This window comes from Cyprinodon variegatus, unplaced genomic scaffold (genome assembly GCF_000732505.1).
Source record: "Cyprinodon variegatus isolate N-32 unplaced genomic scaffold, C_variegatus-1.0 Scaffold526, whole genome shotgun sequence".
In the NCBI taxonomy this organism is placed as follows: Eukaryota; Metazoa; Chordata; class Actinopteri; order Cyprinodontiformes; family Cyprinodontidae; genus Cyprinodon; species Cyprinodon variegatus.
Window position 1 is genome coordinate 206,761 of NW_015150979.1, and position 23,493 is coordinate 230,253.

General features: G+C 37.4%; 2 protein-coding genes across 9 annotated transcripts in view; one reads left to right on the forward strand and one right to left on the reverse strand.

The window, feature by feature from the left end:
- Positions 1–329: 329 nt before the first annotated feature.
- On the reverse strand, positions 330–1,582 carry LOC107095153 (acrosin-like). Its single transcript, XM_015391131.1, has 4 exons — positions 1,416–1,582; positions 1,000–1,277; positions 641–783; positions 330–566 (listed from the first exon to the last, which is right to left on the reverse strand). Exons 1-4 carry the CDS (start codon positions 1,580–1,582, stop codon positions 330–332), a joined length of 825 nt encoding a protein of 274 aa, XP_015246617.1.
- Positions 1,583–3,656: 2,074 nt separating this feature from the next.
- Positions 3,657–23,493, forward strand: part of LOC107095155 (sodium channel protein type 8 subunit alpha-like) — a 61,655-nt gene continuing 41,818 nt past the window's right edge. For 3 of the 8 annotated variants that reach the window (XM_015391134.1, XM_015391138.1, XM_015391141.1), the window contains exons 1-6: positions 3,658–3,881; positions 9,412–9,745; positions 18,439–18,557; positions 19,180–19,269; positions 20,152–20,280; positions 20,765–20,856. In XM_015391134.1, coding sequence (XP_015246620.1) covers positions 9,467–9,745; positions 18,439–18,557; positions 19,180–19,269; positions 20,152–20,280; positions 20,765–20,856 — 709 coding nt within the window. In that variant the 5' untranslated portion in view covers positions 3,658–3,881; positions 9,412–9,466. Of the gene's footprint in view, positions 3,882–4,003; positions 4,306–9,411; positions 9,746–18,438; positions 18,558–19,179; positions 19,270–20,151; positions 20,281–20,764; positions 20,857–21,062; positions 21,155–23,493 lie in introns of those variants that run through there. The other 5 variants (XM_015391133.1, XM_015391140.1, XM_015391137.1 and 2 more) reach the window with 3 other exon arrangements.

Sequence of the window (23,493 nt, forward strand, 5' to 3'; positions counted from 1 at the left end):
TTAAAAGGGGCATGTTTATTAATGATTTGTGTGAAACTTTCCCTAAGGAAGCCCAATGCTGCCTCCACATGGTAAAGTCACTGGCTGTGAATACTATTGCAATATTAAAATGCATAATAGAAAGTAAGACAACAATCTATTCTAGCCAACAGGAGCTCTTTATTTGTGACAAATTATAATTTACCATTATTGCTACTTTTAAATATGTATAATAATTAAAATTAATCAACAAATATTTATTCTTTTCCATTCCCATAAATAAAAGAATAACACCAATGCAGCTTTTGTTTGCTTTGTGTTTTAATGATTCTGCAGACAGAGAGGATGTTTTAGAGCAGCATCAGGACAGCAAAGAGCAGAGCTGTGATCAGTCCCCCGCTCAGCCTGTGTGCACAAGCTCTAGTTTGCTCCTGATTTGCCTTGAGCCAGTCTGCAAACCTGCTGGTTTTTGAATACACTCCTGGTCTGTAGGGCAGTCCACACTTCTCCCCGAAGCTTGTCACCCCTACTACATAGAAGCTGTTTTCCTTCTCGCTGTAGCACTGCAGTGGACCTCCACTGTCACCCTACACCACAATTGAGACAGCTGTTTTACTCTGCAGCAGAAGGGCTTTGGAAATGAGCATGATAATAACCTAACCTGACAAGTGTCCACGCCCCCTGTCTCCAGTCCTGCACAGATCATATTTTCTGTGATGATGCCGTTGTACCAGGTTTCTTGGTTACATCTGGTTCTGTTGATGAGCTCTACCTCAGCCTCCTGCAGTCTGTCCACTGGCTCACCTGGCACAAACAACAGCAGCAATAATCATCATCATTGACCTTGTATGTTTAAAGTCCTAAATTAATATATGCTGCTTTTAATCTTGAATAAAACAAATTGATAGTAGGCATTAAATGTTTTTTTTTGTTATTAATAAAATATGAAAGAACCAGATGCTTCATATATAAGGTAGTGGCTGTTTGAGTTCAAAGACAACATGAAGTCTCAGCACTAACCGTTGAAGTAGGTGCTTCCCCATCCAGTGATGAAGCAGTAGCTCAGGTTGAGGGCAGCCTCGTGGCTCATGTTATGAGGAGTGCAGCAAGGCTGGACGTGATCTGTGAAGTTGAGGGGGGAGCTAAGCAGCAGCAGAGCCACATCGTTGTCGGATGTGAACTCATTGTAGTCTTCATGCATTATGATTTTACTGATGGAACGTGTCTGGGTGTGAGGCCCAGGTGTAGAAAACACATTAAGTCCCATAACCACTTGGAAATAATCATTGCTGAGAAATCTGAAAAGAATTAGATACAGGAGAAAACACATTTCTAAAATTTCAAAATACTCTAAAAGGACTTTGTAGTTGTATCACTAAATTGTTTCTCTTCCGCTTTCATTATCTGCAGACGGAATGCGATTACATTAAACTCACTTGTGGAAGTTGAAGCAGTGTGCTGCGGTGAGAATCCACAGGCTGTTGATGATTGTGCCGCCACAGTGGTGACTGGAAAGTATCTGGATGCTGACCTGCCAGGGCCAGGCTCCCTCAGGAGCCTCTCGGCCTCCGACTATCTTAGACAGTCCAGGTGGGCCGACCATGGACCGCTGCCCGCAGCCTGATCAACAACATCAAATAAAACTTCTGTATGAAAACTGTAACTATAACATGTTGATGCTGTTATAAAGTGAGGTCATTCTTATCCTCTTTTACATCTTTAAATATTACTCATAATTTTCCGCTTACTTAGGACCCCTATTTCATCATTCTGTTTCATTCTATCTGTATTCACCCACTCTGCACAATCTATTAGTTCAATCTCTAACGTTCTGCTCTCTCTGTTTTGTCTCATAGTAGCTTCGCCTCGTCTGTTCCTGTTTGTCTGTGACACCATCCAGGAGAGAAATATCAGCTATGCTGTTGCAATCAACACCTTTGTTTATAGATGTTGGAGATCGGCCTGTTTTTCCAGTGTAGTCCTGTTTCTCTGACTGTGACAGGCTGGATGTGCTCTCTTCATCCTCTGGCATGGGAGCTGGCTCGGAGCTCGTCTGCCTGGCTGTGTGTTTCCTGGACGGGGCCGCCTTTTACAGCTGCTTTTTGTATCTCTGCTTCCGTCTCCTTGAACCCCAGTCGGCCTCGGCAGATGGCCGCTTACACTGAGCCTGGTTCTGCTGGAGGTTTCTTCCTATTAAAAGAGAGTTTTTCCTCTCGACTGTCGCTACAAGCATGCTTAGTGTGAGGGATTGCCTTTGAGTCAATGAGTCGATGCAATCAACTGGTTTTCCTTAGATAGAAAACTTTGAATCCATTTGACTTTATGATCTGGTGAGTTGTAAAGTGCCTTGAGATGACATTTTGTGAATTGGTGCTATACAAATAAACTGAATTGAAATTTAATTGAACTTCCTGAATTAGTTAAATAGATACAGAGGAAAACACATTTTCTCTTATAAAATTATAAATGTTTCGAAATATAGCTCATACAACATATGGTTAGTTTATAAACCAGCTTGATTAGGCATAATTTGGAATAACTCTAAGTCATCAAATATGTCAAATATAAGCCTTTGTGTTGAATATCATGCATCATTTATTGATTAGGAATTGATGTAAATGATTAAATCCCCATATTACAACTGAGAGGGCAATGAGTTTGGGCAAACAATAGGGAGATAAAAATTTCATTTGGTATGAAATATGGACTTTTTTTCTTTTTTTTCTGTCTGTCTGTTTGAAGTGGCTGTAAATGGAGATCTATGCAAACTCAACACAAGAATCTGCTCTTCTTTTAAAATAAAAGGGAGTTTTACATTTAAATATACTCATGCAACTGAAGCCCAAATATAATTTTTACCTAATTTTAATTTTAACATCTGTGAGCAGCATTAAGGGAAACAGAAAGACTAACAGAAACTAGTCAAGTTCAGCTTCATCTTTGGGGTTCGCTTTCCATGTGCTTAGAGGTGTTAAATGAATCTGTTCAACCAGTTATATGCAGTAACGGCCATAGAAATGTCCGGTGATCAACGTCCACTCTTTACTACTTAGAAAAAGAATAAAGTGACAGCGAACAAAAAGTAGAATCACATAAGATCTAGTTACCAGTTTACTACTTACTCTGCTGCTTTGGAGCTGTCTCTGTCAAACACACCACGCTCACAAACAGGACGACAAACTTCACATCCATCATTTTGTTTTAGCCTCCAACGCATTAAAATAAACAAAATCTAAACCATAACAGTTAACCTCGTGACGTCATACATTCAACGGTTTGGTAATGCTCCCAGGTAGGAAAATAGCCCAATGAAAAGAAACTGTTTTAAACGTGTCTTGCACAAATTTTTTTTTTCATAAGATAGTTTAATGAAAGATAGATAATAAAAGCATTTTTTTTTTTTTTTTTTTTTACAAAAAATAAATACTCGGCTGTATAGTTTTATTTGACAAACTGTATTAAAGTTATAGCTCTAAAACACTAAAACAAATTATACATTTTTCAGTAAATATTGCACTCAGAAGAATATCCAGTATCTTATTTCCTCTGAGCATCAGTCATGTGTCCCACAAACGATAAATTCCTGCACTGAACTTGCAGAGAGTCAAAAAAAAAAAAAAAAAAAAAAAAGAGCAGTGCGCTTCTTGATGGGGATAATCAGACGCACTGTGGGGTTTTTTGCACTAAGTGCAGGCCTGAATGACCTTTAGGATTTTTAAACCGAGGCGCACTCCCCGACACTCCCTCACATTCTGCTGAGAGTCATCAATTATGCAGGGAAGCTGCTCTCACTGAGGGAGAAGACAGCAGCAACAATATGGCGACAACCGCAGTTTCTTCTCAACCTTTCCCACATCTGCAGTCCTGCACCGACTCCCCAGATTCACTGTAACCGTCGCAAAGTGAGTATCATTCATATTTGCAGCTGGTTTGGGATGACTCGGGCCTGAAGGTTAGTTTTTTCCCTCCCATCTGCTGGTTGAATGTCGCAGACCTCATCACCGCTCCGCGTCTTTTCTTTTTTATACATTTTTTTTGGAACTGGAAGGAAGAGGGTGTCTGCGCCCTGTGAATATCTGTCATCTGCACCAGAGCTAAAGGAAATAATATATTTAATCTCTAGGGTTGATTAAATTGTGCTGAAATGCAGGAATCCGTCGAGCAGTTAGATGAGAAAGGAAGATGATTTGTAAGTGAGATCTGGTTCTGGGTGCAGCTTGCACGAAAAAGCTGTTGTTTTATTATTATTACTTGTACTGCTGCGTTTTCTGATTTGTTTTTTCCGGGGGATGGATTCAAAGCAGAAGGATTTGAGAAGAAGGAAATGTAAGTATTGCGATGACAGTGAAGAAATGTACGATCCTACGGGAGATATTGGTGTGGCAGTGACTGCTCTTATGGGATAGGCTATGTATTCAGCTTCATTTTCTCCATTTCTGTTTTATATTTCCTTTTTTTCTGCACATATAGACTGTTATTGATCTGGTTGTCGACATGGCTCCTCGGGTGTGGTGCAGATGCTGTGCGCGCAAAAACGCACAGAATGTACCGAGAAAAAAACAACCCACATCAGATTTAATACATTTTAAGGCTGAGTAGCTCCAAGGTCATATTGGTGCTTATTTGATTGGGGGTGAAAAAATGAAGGCAACTCGGGAGTTTGGCGATCCCGTGTCTCTCAGCGTGACATTTGCAACATACAAACCACCCACTGCAGCAGTGCCGCTTCGGTTGGAGCGGGCCACTTCTCTGCACATTATCACCTCCAGCTGACAAGAGGACCAGGACTTTTCCTACGAGATAAAATATTAAACAAAAAGATCTCGTAAGGAAGCCCATCTTTTAACGGATCTGCTTTAGGAAACACTTCCAGCACGGATGTCAATTTTTTGCGTAAAACACGCCCAGAATGTGATCAGATCAATCTAGTATGGATCAATCTTTGTGAGATCAAGAATAAATCTACAGGAAGGTATTCAGGCAGCGTGAGTGGTATTTTATTGCTAAGGACAGCTTGGTTTTGATTTCCCCCAATTTACGCATTCACGCGTTGCACGTGTTAGTGCGCGTGCGTTGGCGCGGTGCTGAAACGGACAGCGCCAGCAGAGCAGCAGCAGAAGGTTCCGGGGTCCATTTTATAAAACGCTCGCCTCGGTACACTGCGCGCATGTTTTCTTTCTCCTCTCTGCGTTAATGATTTTGTTTCATTTGTTCCTTCACCCCAGGACGAAATGATTCACGTTTTTTTTTTCCTGGGCGCCATCAGCTTCACACGTCGAGCATTTGCAATTAGGGAGCGTTATGCAAGAAGGGAGCAGGGGAGTGACGGGCCTTGTGCTACAGATATGGCTGACAGCCTGTCCAGGCTTTACCCACCTTCTCTAGCTGAATCACTCAGCATATAAAAATATCCTCCAAATTTCAGTTATTTCATTAATTCAAGGAAAAACATGAAGCTGACATAGATGTATTGTATGACGTGTTTTAATCGCTAGTTTATGTTAATTTAGATAACTTGAAATGAAAATGTGCATTTTAGTTTCCACAGTATCACATAAGAATAATACGCTAAATCCTATGGGAGATTGAACATTTAAAGGAGCAATCTAATTGTTAAGTGAGCCTATTGTTCTCAAAGTGCTGCTTATTAAGTGAAAGTTTGCTGGCAGAAAAAAGTGTGGTAGAAAAATAGAGTCAGGGCAGCAGGTATATTGCAGCCTTGGTTATTTAAAGGTTTTGGGAAGGTTAACAGGCATGGATTTCCACTGGAGTCAGAGCTTCAAAAACAACAGGAAAACAGAAGTATGAAGAAATCAACTCCAATTGTCATGTTCTTTGCATTAAGTCATTCCTGAACCAAATGACATGTCCGAGACATTTTACCTGGGCTAAGAAAAACATAACTTGAAAGTTTATCTGTGGTACAAAGTCTGGTAAAATGAAAATTAAAGTTAGCTTTTTATTTGTAAACAGAATCGACACTGCTTCTGGTCCACTATAGTTTCCATGTGGTGTCGTGATATAGATTACCTGCTAGTGTTTGTCCACTTTATTTTGTTAAGTCTGCATAGCGATTTCCCTGGAAATTTTAATGGACTTCATGCTTCCTTTTTTCCATCATGACTTGGCACCTTCCAACATTATCAAAAGCACCATCGCCTGGTGTGATGATCATGCTTTCATCTGATTGGCCGGCTAACTCACCTAGTCTAAACACACAATGAGTCAATGGATATTGTCTAGATTATGATGACAGATACCTGGAGGCCCTGATTAAAAACAACTCAGACGTGCCTAAAGCAACATTGAGTAACAGACCTGTAACTTCCATGTTTAGCTCCCTTGAAGGCCACTGGAAAATTGCGCTGTCACAAAATGTAATAGTTGTCTTCCATGTTTTGGAAACGGAGAGCTGACATCTTTGGACCCATAGATTGAGAAGTCATGGAGTGTCTTGTAAAGACAAAGTAACATTTACCCCTATATATTAAATCCTACGGTTTAAATCCTATCTAAAAAATTTGTCTGATTATGTAAGTGTCATATCTGTATTGCTTCCTATTAACAACCTATAGTTCACTTATCTTTTAGTTAAAGGAGAGCTCAAACTTGACTAAAGTGGCACCTTTTGGTCACATGACTCAAAAACTGACATATCCGACCCTCTCAAGTTACATACCTAAGTTTTTGAGAAGAGCACTCCTCAGAAAGCATTTGTACAGATTCTGCTGAACATTAACCTGAACAATCTTTTAATATATCTCTAATTAGGCTAATACTTTGGTCAAAAGTTACACAGTGCTGCTTTAAGACTTCAGCAGAGACAGGCTGGTCTCTACCATGGCATTTCTTATTGATGCAGTAATTGATGCATAAGGAGGCCAATCCAACTATTGACTACATGTACTGTACAGTACATTGAAATACTTTTCACTAGACTGAATTTACTACAATAAAAAAACAAAACAGGATTCACAACTTGCACCCACTCAACCCACAAGGACTACCTCTCTCCCCCACCCACTCTGCAACCCCTTCCCATTCCTAAAGATACTAAAGATATCTGATGAAGATGTGAATAAGCTGCTTCAGCATCAGCAGACCAGGGAAGCCCCAGGACCTGATGGTATTTTCCCCTTCTGCACTGAATACCTGGCCCCCATCTCCAAGACATGTTCCATCATAAGATTAAACAACTACACCCCTGTTGATGATCAACCAGGTCTGCAAAGACAATCATGGAGGCTGATTTTCCCACCATTTGTCTAGATGGCAGTTAAAATTTCTGCAGACCCCACACATCCTGGACACAAGCCGTTTAGACTTTAACCTTCAAGTAGGTGCTACAGAGCGATACCAGCTGCCACCGACAGCTTCCCCCTGCTGGTCAGTCTGAGAACCATGAACATCCTATAGCGTTGTAGAGTAGTCAGCTAAACTGCTGCTGAGAAAAATAAGCATATTTACACAAGCTTTAAAAAAAATAGCAAAAACAATGTAGATTTACACATATATCTATGTACTGTTTCTATATCTAATATTTTGTTGCCCCATATACACGTGTGGTCAATGTCTGTATGCATTTGAAACCAAAGTCAAAATCTTTATTTATGCTCACAGTCTTAGCTAATAAAGCTGATTTTTTATTTTATTTTTTTCCTATGTAATATTTCATCTATATAAAAAAATTAAGGGTTTCATCAGCTGTAAGCAAAAATCGTCCTGATTAATAGAAAATTGATGCCTAAAATATATTATCTTCTGTATTTTTGAAGCTGTAAAATCATGTTTCATTTGATCATTGATAATTATCTGCTTGTTTAAAATGCACCACAAATGGACTAATTTACCAGTAAATATAAATTTAAAAGTAAACAAAAAGGGCAAAAAGGATTGAAAAATCTCAGTTATTAAATTTCTTAGCATGTATTTCTGGCATTTTCTTCCTCTTCTCTTCCACAACAGGCTTAGTAGATTTCTTTAGATCCTTTTAGAAGAAAGTTGTCAAAGAAAAGCCTTCCTGAATCAAGCAGCCATCAGACATTTCTATCAACAGTTTGTCCAATCTAGGGTATATACGTACCAAGTTAAAATGGGAATCATTGTAGAGCCTCTGGTCCCCCCAAAAGACCAGTACCCTACTTAGTCCCCTTTTCTGCTCTTTGTGCATGACCTCACTAAAATGATTAAAATTTGTTGTAGACAGGAAATCTATTGCTTTTCTTTTCTAAAACTGTAAACATTTTCATCAAAAATTTTAATAAATGAGAGAAATGTTTACATAATTGCATAGAAAAGGAAAAAAAACAAGTGAAGAAGGGCTGAACGATTTTTGCCAAAAATCATTTTTAACCAATACTGCGATTGCGGTTTTATTGCAATTTTATTCCTTTGCACTAAGCACAAGCATGATGATGTTTTACTGCAGGGTTTCAGTTTTTTCATGACCTTGAAAGCCTGCTTTTCATTTACATGAAAAAGTTCTTACTTCTACTATAATGCAAAGATCTAGGTTCTATCTGCTCTTTGTTTCGTTGTGTGCAACACCATACCCACTTTAATGATAATGCTGCCACCTAAAGGGCTGGAGGGAGAAATTTATTGTCTTACTCCTGTTAAATGACTGTGACTGAAAACTAGTACCTCTGGGATTTGAAAACTGCATTTTTCTAAATAGCTATTTATTTTGCAAATCCAATTAATTGGATTTGCAAAATAAATTAAATAATTATTAATAAATTAAAGCCTTAAAAAAAAATAAAAATGAACTAGACCTATAGAATATTCCGTGGGCTTAAAACTGTAGGGATTCAAAACTAAACTCAGTCCACACAGAGCCAAGTTATTTGCTCACAAGTTGCTGCTGTTGTCGCATGATGAGAACACTTGTCACTGTCACAAATGCATGTTGAACCTAAAAACAACAGTTTGTAAAGTAGTTTTTTTTTTATCAAAATCTGTAGTCCAAAACAGTTTTTTCACCCATGTTTTTTTATTGTCATTACACTTAACAAGTACAGAGCAACAAAATGAACACTCTGCATTTAACCTATCTCCTTGGTGAGCAGTGGGCTGCCATTGTGCGGCATCCAGGGAGCAGTGTGGGGTTAAGGATCTTGCTCAGGGACCCAGAGTGGCAATCTGTGGAAGTGGGACTTGAACTCAGAACTTCTGCATTCCAAGTGCAAAGCCCTAACCACTAGGCCGCACTCCCAACACTTTAACAATTTATGACAATTCATATAATCTGTTCGATATCTTACATATTTAAGAATGAGTTATTATATAATATACTTTCATTGAAAAAACAGAATGTTTTCTATCATTATTAAAGTTGTATAAAGTAACTTAGTATGTTGCTATAGAGTAATAATAAAATGTATTACCATAGGCATTCATGCTATATGAGCTGATCACTTCTTCTGCCTGCAGAGCTGCTACAGTGGATGGTACGAACCTAATGACCAAGTAGCTGCAGGATGAAAACATGGCTGCACCCCTTATCGCACCGCCAGGACCTGATAGCTTCAAGAAGTTCACGAGGGAATCTTTGGTGGTCCTTGAGCAGCGCATCAAAGAGGAGAAGAACAAGAAGCCACCCAAGCAGGACAGCAGCTACCGTGACGATGATGACGAGAACAAACCCAAGCCCAACAGCGACCTGGAGGCCGGCAAGAGCCTGCCCTACATCTATGGGGACATCCCTAAGGGAATGGTGGCGGTACCACTGGAGGATTTGGATCCATACTACCTGAACTCTCAAAAAGTGAGTTTTAGAAGACTCCTCTTTACAACAATCGGTTTTATTTTTCATAAGAACTGGATGGATGTTTCTGGTTAGTGTTGTTCAGGCTTGGCTGATGCTGATTTAGATGGATATTTGTTCTAAAGATTTTAACACATAAAACAGGAAACAAATGTGCTGCAGATTCTTTAAAATGGTACAAATGTTGATTTCTGGTCTAAAACAGAGAGGAAATAAAAACATTATTCAGAGATATACATTAAACAATGTGTCCCAAAGCTGATAATATGTTTATAGACAAAACATTTTTAAAGGTAAAATAACCAATTATTTTCTTCTTTGACTAAATAATAAGAGATAAGTGGGATACAGTCCAATTAATAGATACATGTATTTATGTTAAAATATGTCAAACAAGCACTAATGTAGAGATGTTGTACTAAGTACCCCACCATCAAATTCCTTTAGACGAATCTTTTTTAATAACTTCTTTACACATTTAAACTATGTGAGCATCCACATAAAGTAGTCGTATATTGATGCGCAGCAAGTCTGTGAAATTTTCCCTTTTTCTCAAACTGCCAAAATCACTAATTGAATTTATTAAGTCTAATACATTGTAGATCCAAATTTTTTCATACAACATACCATCTATGCTTCCTTTTATACTTCATGTTAGACCTTTTTTTTTTTTACTTTTATATGATATGTAAAACATTTCTGTAGTGTTTTAGTGGAGTTTCTGATAATCTCTGTAATGATCTATTAGTTTGATTGTAAAAAGTACAGATGCTTCTGTAGCATCTTCCTGATCAGCAAACATTGTGTGAAACCTCAGTTGACAATATTAGATATGCCAAGTTCATTGTTTGCTATTTGCCTATCAGGTGTGTGCTGTTTGCTGTCATTTTATTAAAATGGTTTAATTACTTTTCTTTGGAGGAGCAAGAGTACAGCTTTTATCTTTGATTTGCTCTCTGGGCTTTGAGGAAAAGGTCAGGGCCAGTTAAGGTTGAAAACCTCCTGTTCCACATGACGGCGTTAGCAAATTGTTTCCAAATTAATCCGTGGCAGGAAGAGGAAGCAGAGAGGACTGCCGTTGTCTTACAGGAGAGCACGTGTCTCTCTGGGGGTTCTGTCACGCCTTACGTTCAGTGTGAAGATGTCCAGGTGTGACCTTGGCTGGCGCTGACTGTAACCGGTAATGTGTCATCCTCAAACAGCTGAAGGAGATTAGGGTTGTTTTAAAGTCAGATGAGTCAGACTGAGTGTTAGAAGAAGCAGTTTACAGATGTTATAGGTTTACCTGACTTGATGTCAAATCTGTCCTTTTCATCCCCTAGTGTGAGAGCTGGAAGAAAGGTTCATAAAATGGCTGTTCCTGCAGATGCTCAGCCGACTCACTGTCTTCCTGTATACTTTGTTCAGCACAGAGCTACTTACAAAAATGGAATCAAATCACGTGTTGGTTTAAAAAATTTGCTATAGAAAAGTGTGTGCCTCCATGTTTACTGGTTAAACAGGGCTGGTAAAGATTTGATCGGATGAAGTGATTTATGTTGATATTGTGCATGTGTAAGAGAAGCGGTGTCCTGCGTTTCCTTTCCTTCTCCTGTCTGACTCGGTCTCATACCTTCCTGTCTTCTCCCTGGGCACGCTACGCTGCCTGTTACGTAACGCACCAGTCTAGTGCACAAGGTGGAGACACGATTCGGATGACACCTGGAAAACATGGTCTGTGTTGATATCTCAGCTTCTGTCATATAGCCGTCTTTTTCTCCTCACTTCTGTTCTTGCTGTATATTCATCTGAGGCAGGCACGCTTTCTTATGCTTTTTCTGTTCTTGAGTTTAGCAGCAGCCCTGTTCGCTCTCTGTGCTTCAGGCAAATCTAATTACGGTCCATCAACTCAGCCTCATTCCGAAGGGAGAGCTGATGCTGCCTTGGATGTCAAGCAGCCCTGTGACGTCAGATCAGGTGGTGACCTTGGTGGTTGATCTGTGCATCTCTGTTGCTGTGGGTTGGGAGGCTCACTGTCTGCAGGGAGGTGGGAGGCGTCAGCGGGTGCAGAGTCATCTTGCCATGACAACTTGTAATTTATAACTCTTTAACATTGTGTTATAGCAGAGCTGGTTGATGGCACATCTTCCAGCCCCCCAACCTCCTGGGTAGAAAGAGAGGGATGTTTTAGGCCAGTCCAGGTTTAGCTCTGGGTTGATTTTCATTGAGTTAAGGGAAGATAAAGCGAAGTAGGGTGAGGACAGGAATGAAATGGACTATTTGTGCAACGATGCATGAGCACACCTGCTAACATTCCTCTTGCAGCTCATTGGTTGAAGTAAAAAAAGAATAAAAAGAGTGAAAAAAAATGCACCAATGTTTTTTTTAACAGGCTTTACTTTGCTATTTATTTTTCTTAAGGCTATACATACACACAAATAGTGGGATTTCCCAGTTTTGATTAACTTATTTATTTATAGAATAGGATAGAATAGAAAATCCCTTTATTGTCCCACAATGGGGGAATTGTGGTTTTTACAGCAGCATAGGTTATAGTAGAAATTGTCACACAATGTGGACCTTAGAAAAGTGTATAAAAATAACAGATGAAAAAAACAAAAAACAAATAGAGTATTGTACTGTACAGTGTTTTTTTTTTTTTTTTTTTTACTATATATGACTGTATCTGGAAAAGAAGAATATTTTCTATATCAGTTGTGGACATTTTTACAGTAATGGATATGTGAAAAATAGCAGCAACACCAGTGATGTGCAAAAAAAAAAATGAAGTGACAGCATGTTATTTAACTGATTTAAGACAGAAAGTGTGCAACAATCAGCATTAATGTAGCAACTTATTGAGGTTGTTGGAAACAGTGATGGGAGGAACGACCTGTGATAACGCTCCCTGATGCATTTAAGGTGCAGCAGTCTGTCACTGAAGCAGCTTTCCAGTTCAGCAACAGCTTCATGCATAGGTTGGAAGACATTATCCAACATTATCAAAACAGGAAGAACATTTACCAGAGTTTGGAATTATACATTTCAGATTTTCCTTCTGTAGAGCCCTGACCATCTATATGCATGTTCCTGATCCAATAAGCCTGATTTAAATTGTTCAACTGTCTTATCAGCCAAGCACTAAGTTCTGAGGGATTCTGTTGATGAACCATTAATTTAAAGAAAGACTGACTCTTTACAGTCAATATTGATAACCTCTACAGTCGAGTCATTTGCTCAGTGAATCTTGCTGTTTTGCATAAAAACACTTTTAAATAGGTAGGTCTGGTACTTCACCTGATTATCAATGATATTCCGCTTTCCATATTAATGTAATCATGAATATGAAAATTAAATAAAAGGGGATTTTTTGTTAATTTCACAATTCACCTTAAAAACACTTGGAAAAGCTAGTGGTGAGTGGTTTCTTTTGCTGACAAAACTATAAATGTACTATGGATAAATGCATATGAGAAGAAAGACCTCTAAATGTGCGGTATTTAGATGAAGAAATTACACGTTTACTTTCAAAATTGGTAGTTTTCTAAATTCTCTCTGCTGGTTTTTCTATGCTCTGACCTTATGAAAGAGGCTGGAGTTACTGTGTATTATTGCCATTAGCGTTGGATGTCTGGCCTACCCACTCCTGATCTATATTTACCAGTATGATACCAGTTTATAGGAGCTCATAGAGCTGATATAATTACACATTAGTTTTCTGGCATTTTAAAGAGATTGACTGGCTGCTGGGTGGAGTTAAGAGCCTTGTAAAGACATCATCTCCTTCCTTGTCTGTCTTCTGTTACAACAAGGAAATTTTTTTTTATGTGGTAAATTGATTTAACTGCCTTAAAGGCAAGATATCATTATGTTTACTGCGCATAGAAAAGGTGCTTGGATTTGTTTCTCCATTAATGGTACAAATGTCAATTTTATTTGGTTGTGAATTGATCTACATAGAGTACTGTAGCCTTATGGAATCAAACAATGTTTTTTAAACCATTTTACTTATAAAAATCTAAAAATATTAGTGTGCTCATGCATTAGGGTGCCTTTGTCCTGGTAGCACTGATCAAAACCCAGTATAATCTATTGCCTTTGCATGCAGACCTATTTAGTTACATTATGTAATTACAGCTGTTCTGAAAAGAGCTCTGAGTTTTTTTAATTTGTTTTTTATTTACAAAACTGTGAAAGAATAACGCCATGACAACCAAGGAGAAGCTACAGAGATCCACAGCTCAGGTGGTAAAAGTCAACTACACTAATCTCACCTTCATTGATGATGAAGGAAAATAACAAAGCCATGGTGGACAAAAATAACAAGATTTCCCACTAAAGGTTTGCTTTAAGCACAGTTAAAGGATAAGACATTAAACTTTAGGTTCTGGGTCATAATTGCTATTTCTAGAGAAAAGTGTCAGGAGCCAGAACCATTTCAGGGTCAATCTACACTGCGGCAACAGGAAAATGAACAAGCACAAGAGCCATATTTTCCAAATAAAGACAGACTAGATTTTCATAAACTCTTGTAATAAATAAACATGTATTTACAGATCTATACTGTCTAAATTAATGGTATAGTGCAAAGGACATGGATTAGCAGGCCGCGGTCTGGATGCAGACCCATCTGCTGGCTAATCCGGACTCAACCTGATTTAAAACCTTCATAAAATACAGCATGATGTCCGACGGCAGTGTCTAATTTCACTTGCGCCGCTTTTCCTGTTTGTACAGTAAATCCCTCCAGAGCGCCCGGGACCAGGCTGCACGTGATACAAATTAGGCAATGAGCTGTGTCAATCAGGGCTGCTGCTGCTAGCTACTTTTAGACACAGCAGGCAATCCTGTAGCAAGCCGGGTGGCGGGAACAAAGGAGAAGACGATGAGAAAAAGTGAAAGAAAATGTGGACTGCTGGAAGAACTGCAGTGAACTGGTGACAGAAAAGTGAAATGGCGTGCTCAAAGATGACCGTGCACATTTTGAGTATGTTTGGTTCAACCTGCTGCTGTGAAGCAAGATTCTCCACCATGAATATAATCAAAAATTAATATCGATCCAGGCTCAAAATGAGCACCTTGATATGTGCTTCAGAATGGCTTTGTCGACAATCAAACCCAGGTTTAAAGCCTTGCAGGTCAGCTTAAAGCCCACTGCTCTTATCAAGCCATAAAAAAGGAAAAAACAACAACAAACAAACGGTCAGTTCAGGTTTTTTAATAGAAATTGTGAATCAGGAAATTGTCTATATACCAAACTGAATGATTGTTGTTAAAAAAACACTTTTGATTTTAAAATAGAAAAATGTCATTTTATTTCAGTGTTAAATGATATTTAAAGTAACAGATTATAATTCAAAATTGGTACTGGTTGTTGATTTTCTTTATTCCAACACTGCTGATTTTTAATTGGTTACACCTGTTATAGTTGCTTAAAGAAAAGTCTTAAAAGATTATCAGAAGAAGAGGAAGGGCTCAGAAGAAAGAAATATAGACCAGAGTTTAATAGGTGATTCTGTCTAATGCTGGCAGAACTGCAGGTAGGATTGTCTAATAAATTCACATTTATTAAAACATTTACTTGGATGTTTCTTACCTATATTTCTAGAAAAATCGTCCACTATACTTTTATCAACAATTACTCTGCATTATATTAACACATATATATATGTATGGTGAGGCGGAGCAGGAAAACAGTAAAATAGAGATAGACTTATCATTTTAATGTTCCAGTCTTTCATTATTGATTTTCTTTGAGACAAATGTTTGTCTCTCAGAAAAATACACATTTTGACACGATATTTTGATTGAACTACTAATGTCAACAAAAGTGTATAACTCTATGCATTAAATTCAGAAGGGTTTTTGTATCTATTTCATGGTCTGTGATAGTTATGGGTAAAATGTAATTTCAATATTTGATCTTAGATCTGAAAGTGTGATTTAAGGATAATATTCCGTGGTAAACATTTTAAAACGACACTCTCCTTTTCCTTTACATTTTACTACTGCTGGTTGCTACTCAGGTTAGCATAACGAGTCCAGAAAATAAGGAATCCCCTTTCCAAAGACGCACAATGCTTTTTACACATTATCTGCTATATTCTTAAAGACACTATAATACCGTAGAAGATGTTAATCTTTTTCTCAGACTAGGATGGATGTTGTTTCATACTTGGTCCAGTTTTATTGGATGGAAACCTAAAAACTCTCAATGAACTTGCTTTGTCTAAGATTTGCTTCGTAAGAAAAACATATTTTATAACAACTAACACATCACAAGTTTAACACATTTAAGGTTGAGGGGACAGAAATTTTGCAGGTTCTTCTAAAAACATCATATCACATCATCTAATGCACCAACTATAATCACAAAATCACATGCAGTCTAACCTTACAGGTTTTTCTCCTCTATAAGCTAATATGTTTCTGGATGGTGTCACGTCTTTACCTCTGAATTACAAAAAATAAATCTCTTGGCTTTAACATTGGTATTTGGTTTAATATATCCCTATCAGTCTATTAAGGTTAGAAAGTCTGTATGGTCTTAGTTTGACCATGTTACAGTGATAGTGAGTCTAGGCCACAGCATGTTACTGGGTTAGAATGGCCCAGTCAAAGTCCAGACCTGAATATTGTTAAAGATTTATGCTAAAATTGTAAAATGATTGTTTGTAGTCCTTTTCTGTTCACACTAACTGAGCATGAGTGAATGAGCAAAGAAGAGTGAGCAAACATTAATATCCAGATGTGCACATCAGGTAGAGACAAAAAAAAAAAAAATAAAAAAATAAAAAATAGATTTATAGCAGAATTCCTGTAAGAGTATTAAAATGTTGGCAGAACACTGAATGTATTAATGGATTAACTTTTATTAGTTGTCAGACCTTCAAATACTTTTAGTTTAAAGCCATAGATAAGCAGTGAGTGCCGGAGAGCCTGCATATGTATTTATTTTAAAATAGAAAATGAATTAAATAACCGGGGCTGAAACAATTTTTAGAATTAATCTTGATTAATCAATTATTGAAATAAACGTCAACTAATTTATTAATCGATTAATTGTTGATTGGAGTGTAGAACCTCTACAACAAGCCTTTAGCTGAGCAACCAACCTTGAGTAGCAATTATGCCAAAATAAAAAAAAAAGAAAATTGCATTTAAGATACAAATGTTTTTCGTCTGTCAGTATGCTCTATCCAGAACTCCTTGGGTGGATAATTTTTAGTTTCACCTTGTTTAATTTAGCTAGTCTTCTTTAAGGAACCTTTTGCTATCTGATTATTAATCGATTAATCTGAAAAATTATCACCAGATAAATCCATTTGCAAAATAATCCTTATTTGCAGCCCTAAAAGTAACCTATGAAACTATAGGAGTGCTTATAATAGAATAACTCCTTAGAAATGATAGAAGCAATCGATCTTTAACAAAGCTATGTATTTGCTATGGCTCAGGTTATTGACTAAAATGTTTGAGGCAGGGCAGCAGGTTAGGTCATCAGCACAGTTTTGATCTTTTAAAGTGTTTGAAGTAATTTGACCCTCAGAGGCGTCTTAAAATGCAATCTACCAGTTACTACAGAGGCTGAATGGCTGCTGCAGCTCTCACAGATGCAGATGCTGCATCCCTGCCTGCTGGCTCCAGCTTCTGTCAAAGCCTCTTCCCATATTCCTCCTTCTCTGTCTGCCACCCTTCTTCCCCTCTCTTCCTCCTCCTCCTCCTCCTCCTGTTGTCCTTCTAGCCAGCTCCCTCGCTCCGGTTCCCTCCGCCCTGCTTCTCCTTCATCCTGCTGCTGCTACAGTTACTGCCTGCCTCGCCTGCTGCATTTGCTCTCCATCTCCCCCGCTCTCCTGTTTGCTCAGCTCTGTATTATGAAATTTTCAGTAGCTTTGCAGCAGGTTAGTCATGCATTGCCAAAAACAGACTCCATACATTCCAAGCAGTTTTGGGTGAATGTGTCTATACATTTTTGGCCATACTGGAAACTCCCTTTTGTGCTTTTTCATTCAGATTTGTGTCTACGTTAGTTTGTTGTGTCTCAGTAATGGTGGTGCAGCCGTACAAGTATTTGAGCAATAAGTCATGTAAAAAACGTTTTCAAGCCGGTCATAATATCTCATTTATTCTTTTTCCATGTCATGTTTATGACATAATTAGGGTTAATAATGATACTTTGACTACGATCAACTTATCGTTGGATTTATATCAAGCTAACCTTGCTGAAGACTTAAGTCCAGTAGACATTTTCTTGGATGTTTCTGTTAAGTAGACCAAATGTTATTGTGGTGAGTTTCTGTGACTCAATCACTCATCCCTCATGCCTCCGCTCCTTTATCCTCCTCCTGCATCCTCCCAGCTCTGCCTTCATGGTGTTACGTGGGACTTAATGTTGTCGGTGGGGCCACGTTAAAAGCAAAAGAGCCCATATCAGTTGTGCAAATGCACAGTTTCATTAAAATTTCATGCAAATCACCATGTTTTATTTAAGCAATTATGCGGTTACCCACATAAAGGGGCTAGAAACTCTACTCTTGCTCTTTTCCTTCTGCTTACACTGCCATGTTGTTGGGTTGGCAGCATAAATACAATCAGAAACATCCTGATGGTTCTTTTCTTTTATTTGAGTTTGCCACAAAACTTAAACATTGTTATTTTCAAATGCTGCTTTACTAACTGAAACCTTTTCCTGTCTGTTTTTGTTCTCTCCACAGACATTTATAGTGCTAAATAAAGGGAAGACAATCTTCCGTTTTAGTGCCACACCTGCCTTGTACTTCATAAGTCCTTTCAATCTGGTTAGGCGAATAGCTATTAAAATTTTGATACATTCATATCCTTTTTGAAGTGGTGCCCCCATCTGCAGTTTACAAGAGGGTTTCCTTTTCACATGCATTATTCATGGTGATATGTTTCTGCTCATACCGCTACTGATGTTTCCAGTGACTGCAAGAGTGGATCAGTGTGTAAGAGTCCGAGCACTTCCACATGTTAAGAAAGGACAGGCAGTAGCCATTTTCTCACAGAAGGAAATGGCTGGTACGGATGATGAGTCATTCTTTACAGTAAACCAAACAAACCTTCTCTGTCTGTCTGAACTGTACCAAGTCCTGCCTGTCTTTTTTTTGAGGGCTACTTAAGACTCAATAACAGTTGACAATTGTTTGTAGTTGATAATTAGCAGATAATTTGCGTTTATTGGCAATAAAAGATCGAAAAGAGAAATCTGACCCTGGGTTTATACAGTAAAGAGCCTGCATTCAAATGCTGTATTTAGAGCCAACTATTGATAATATTCATAGGGGATTGTAAAGTATGGACACACCAAAGATCTGTAGCAGCTCTTTGCCTCCTAAGCATTTGTGTGTCCAGCCAAACACCCCATTTGTAGATCATTAAAGGTTTTTGAATTCATTGTAACCATAAATGATATTTTTCCTTAACCCATACCTCACTCTTTTCAGCATGATCATTATGTGTACTATTTTGACCAACTGTATATTCATGACCTTTAGTGATCCTCCTGAATGGTCAAAACAAGTAGAGTAAGTATCCTTTTACTATTCTTACCCATGAATATGAATGTATGTAAAAATGTCAAAAGGTTTTTACACAAGTTGAAGACTGTAATAGGTATAGTCAATGAAGCCAAATAGGTCAGTGTACTCTATTTTATTATTACCTACAGGTGTTTGGTTAAATAAACCAAAAACATAAATCACTTACTACTACTCATATAATTCTCCACTGATCAGCTAATTAAAAACCTGGTAGTTTCTAATATCATAGCTCTAATATTACATTATAGTGGAGGCTAACACGTAGACATTATAAGACTACAACAGTTATGCTCTCTGCTTCTTTTATGTCTAAAAGCCTGTTTGAACAAAGTGTTTTATAATATTGTAGCATATAATGCTATTATATTATGGCCTGTATAATAGTAAACTGCCATTTACCAAATAATGGGATTAGTTGTAGCTCAAACGATACAGTGCATATTGCAGTATATTGATGCAACATTTTAGTATATTATATCACTATATGGTCCTATTAACACAAATTCTTTATAAATTGAAATTGTAAAAGCATTTTTACTTTTAAATAAATAAATAAATACAAACACTTTTGTGTTTTTTATTTTTGTATTTAGAGTCTTTTATTCAAAGGTAAATGATTGCTATTATATGAGGCCAAATGTTGACTTTACTAAAATGTAAACACTATAGCAGCAAATGGCCATGTGGAAGAATACTTTAAACTATCCTTATGCTCATTATCTGGTTTAATTCTGCTTAGGGTTGATAATTAACCCTAAATAGGTTCCCTTGGATGCTTTAACGATGGAAATGTCTGCACATATCTGTAAATAAGCTTGCTGTGACCCGGTCCGGTGAACTGTTCCTTTTCTTGTTTCTCTCTTTCAGGTACACATTCACAGGAATTTATACATTTGAGTCTCTTGTAAAAATCTGCGCACGTGGATTCTGTATAGATAATTTTACATTCCTAAGAGATCCATGGAACTGGCTGGATTTCATGGTCATTTCGATGGCGTAAGTATTTCTCTTTATACTTTGCATTCTGATATACAACCAGTTTATATCAAAAGCAGGTTTAGAGAACGATGTGATTATATTTCCTTCTTTTAGATATTTCCTGTCCTATTTAATAACCTATCCTTCCCTCTCCTCCATTTATCTGAGACTTTTCGGGTATTTCTTTTGGGAATCAAAGCATCTGTCCGCTCAGTATTTCGCAGCCCAAGTGACTATTCCCGTCCGGCAGATATAGCTTCCTCTTGCCATCCAATCTCCATTATTTGGATTTTACAGCTTCTTCACAATTCTCCTGGACTTTTCCCATTATTTTAAAAAGTTTACGTCAGCTTTACCTGCATCTTCACACCTCAGAGTGATCAGTAACTTACATTTCATTGTTTGTCTGTCATAAAGCCCCCCTGTGGGGATAATTCATCTTTTCATCTTATAATTATGCATGTATATAATGAGCTGTTGTAACTGTGATTTAATCCTGCAGGTATATAACAGAGTTTGTAAACCTAGGCAATGTCTCAGCTCTACGCACGTTCAGGGTGTTGAGGGCATTGAAAACTATTTCTGTAATTCCAGGTAAGACAGGATGGGGCGAGGGGAAGGTGGGGCGGGGTCGGTGTTAGGTGTGTGTGTCTTTCTTTCCTTTGACCTTCCACCCTTCTCCTTAGTGGACAGGCTCTGTGAGTGGCGTCGTATCCTCCCGGTTCGGTGGTGTTGTGCTCTTGGCGTGTGTGGTTTTTGTCATCGTGTTTGTTCTGTGTGTGATCCTTCCCCTATTTCAGATATATAACAGAGTTTGTGGACCTGGGCAATGTATCTGCGCTGAGAACGTTCAGAGTTCTCCGAGCATTGAAAACTATCTCTGTCATTCCAGGTGAGACTCAGTTTAAACACTAAGGCTGATCCTCGCACCCTTTGTTTTCTACTCACTATTTTTATGATTAAAGTTATTATTTAATCAGCAAAAAAAAAAATAAAAAATTGGAGACAACCATGTTTTTATTTGTTTTTCCTCCAAAATTATCAAAAATGGTACTAATACATTTTTGATAGGCTTTGCAGTCTCCTCTAAAATCATTTAAATTTTCCGCACTCTCTTCAGCCCCACCAGCACTTTCATGATGAGGCTTGTCTCCAAGGCAGCTTGATTTGTCTTAAATGGAACCCAGAATACCAAGAGTCATAGGAGTAAAATTGTTGTTTCATTTGTTTTCAATTGTTTCATTTCAGCACTTAATTTATTTTTATCACAAAACATTTTAAGGTAAACTGATATATTTATAAATTAAACTCCCTATATTGCAATTGGTTTCTTGCATAATGACCTATGGGTGTTGCTAGATAAACATTCCCAGTGGAATAATATCATGTAAGATTAAATAATTAAATAGCAAGCTTGTGTGGTTCTTGAATTGAATAAAAAAAGGATTTATGACAAACTTGTGAAAAACATAAAATTTAAGAGGTAGAGATGTTTTAAAAGTTTTCAAAATTAAGTACTCTTTTACGTCTTATTCTCACACCTTAAATTTTATTGAAATTACTCAGTGAGGATTTAAAGTTAAAGTGAAAGTTTTTTTGTCTCAAAAATAGAAACCCATATCTTCCTACTTCCCAGAGGTGTGATTATTATAAAAATAAATGTATTTATTTGTTTCCTCCACTACAAATAGGGAAAGACAGGCATTAACCTCAAGATATAGAACAACTGGACAAGTACCAAAGTTTAGCATGTTATCACTTTTAGTGAAAATTATAGGTAAAAAGCTCTACTAGACAGTTGCAGCCAGTTTTTATTGTGAGTTCATGTCATAGCAGCCTAAAATGTTTTTTTCTTTACCAGTGGGCCTATTATGTTTTCATTTATTCTTTCATGTCATGTTCAGGACTTAGACTGTGATTGGGTTCAAACTGAGACCAAACAAAGACTACCTGTCTAACTGTACAGTACACACCATGACTGACCAACAGCATTGGACAGCAGTGAAATAATTAAATACAGATGGAGGTTAATAATAACACCTGGAGTCTTGTAAACATCAGTGCTAATCCAAATAGCCAAGTCATTTATTTATTTCTGGGTTCCATTTAAGCAGCAGCTTTACTCCACTCCTACTTTTCAAATAGTGGATCCTCTTTTTCTGTAGAAAGTACTCAGTACGGCTGTTTAAGCATTTTTAAAAACAAAATTAGGTTGAGAACCATAAAGATAATACAGAAAAATGTAACATTTCCTATCAGTTCTTAAACTTGTCCTATAGTAGTCCTAAACATGTTTTGTTGTGTCTTCTTTTTTTAAAGACTAATTTGGAATGACAGGTTTCCTTTTAGCAGGACCCAAACTGATATTTATGAGTAGCTTTCAGAGAGCCCACAGAATATGCTTATTATATGTATGAAGACTGCCAAGCCTAGTTTGTGAACATATCTCTTATGCTGCATGATGCTTTTTGGTCACTTGCTTCTAATATTAGTCTATCAAGAGCTTGGCTGACAAATGGCATTTGCCCTATTTTTGTTTGATTATTGATTTTCCTTTTTTATTTATTTTTATTTTTTACTACTCTCTGAGATGAATGTTTGTCTCTCAGAAAAATACACGTGTTGACACGATAGAGGTTGGGCATGCAAATCATACAACTACTAATGTCAACAAAAGTGTATAACTCTATGCTTTAAATTCAGAAGGGTTTTTTTTTATCCATTAAATGGGCTCTGATAATTATGGGTAAAATGTAATTTAAATATTTCATCTTAGATCTGAAAGTGTGATGCAATAATAATGTTCCATGTTGGTAAACATTTTTAAAAGACGCTTTCCTTTTCCTTTACATTTTATTACTGCTGGTTGCTACTCAGGTTACCATAATGACTCCAGAAAACAAGACTTCCCCTTTCCAAAGATGCACAATGCTTTTTACACATTATCTGCTATATTCTTAAAGACACGATAACACTGTAGAAGGTGTTAATTATTAGGATGGATATTGTTTTATACTTCTTTTATTTTTAATGGAAACATAATCTACAGTTTCTTCTGATTTCTAAGAAAGTTAGTGAGCAACAAATGCCTCATTATGACCCAATTTAGAAAATTCAAGGTTAAAAGCACAGGAATTTTGCAGCTTCTTTTAAAACACATCAGAACTTGGTTTTAAATTCCCCAAATGTAATCGCAAGATTTCAAAATCACATGCAGTCTATCTTTTAAAA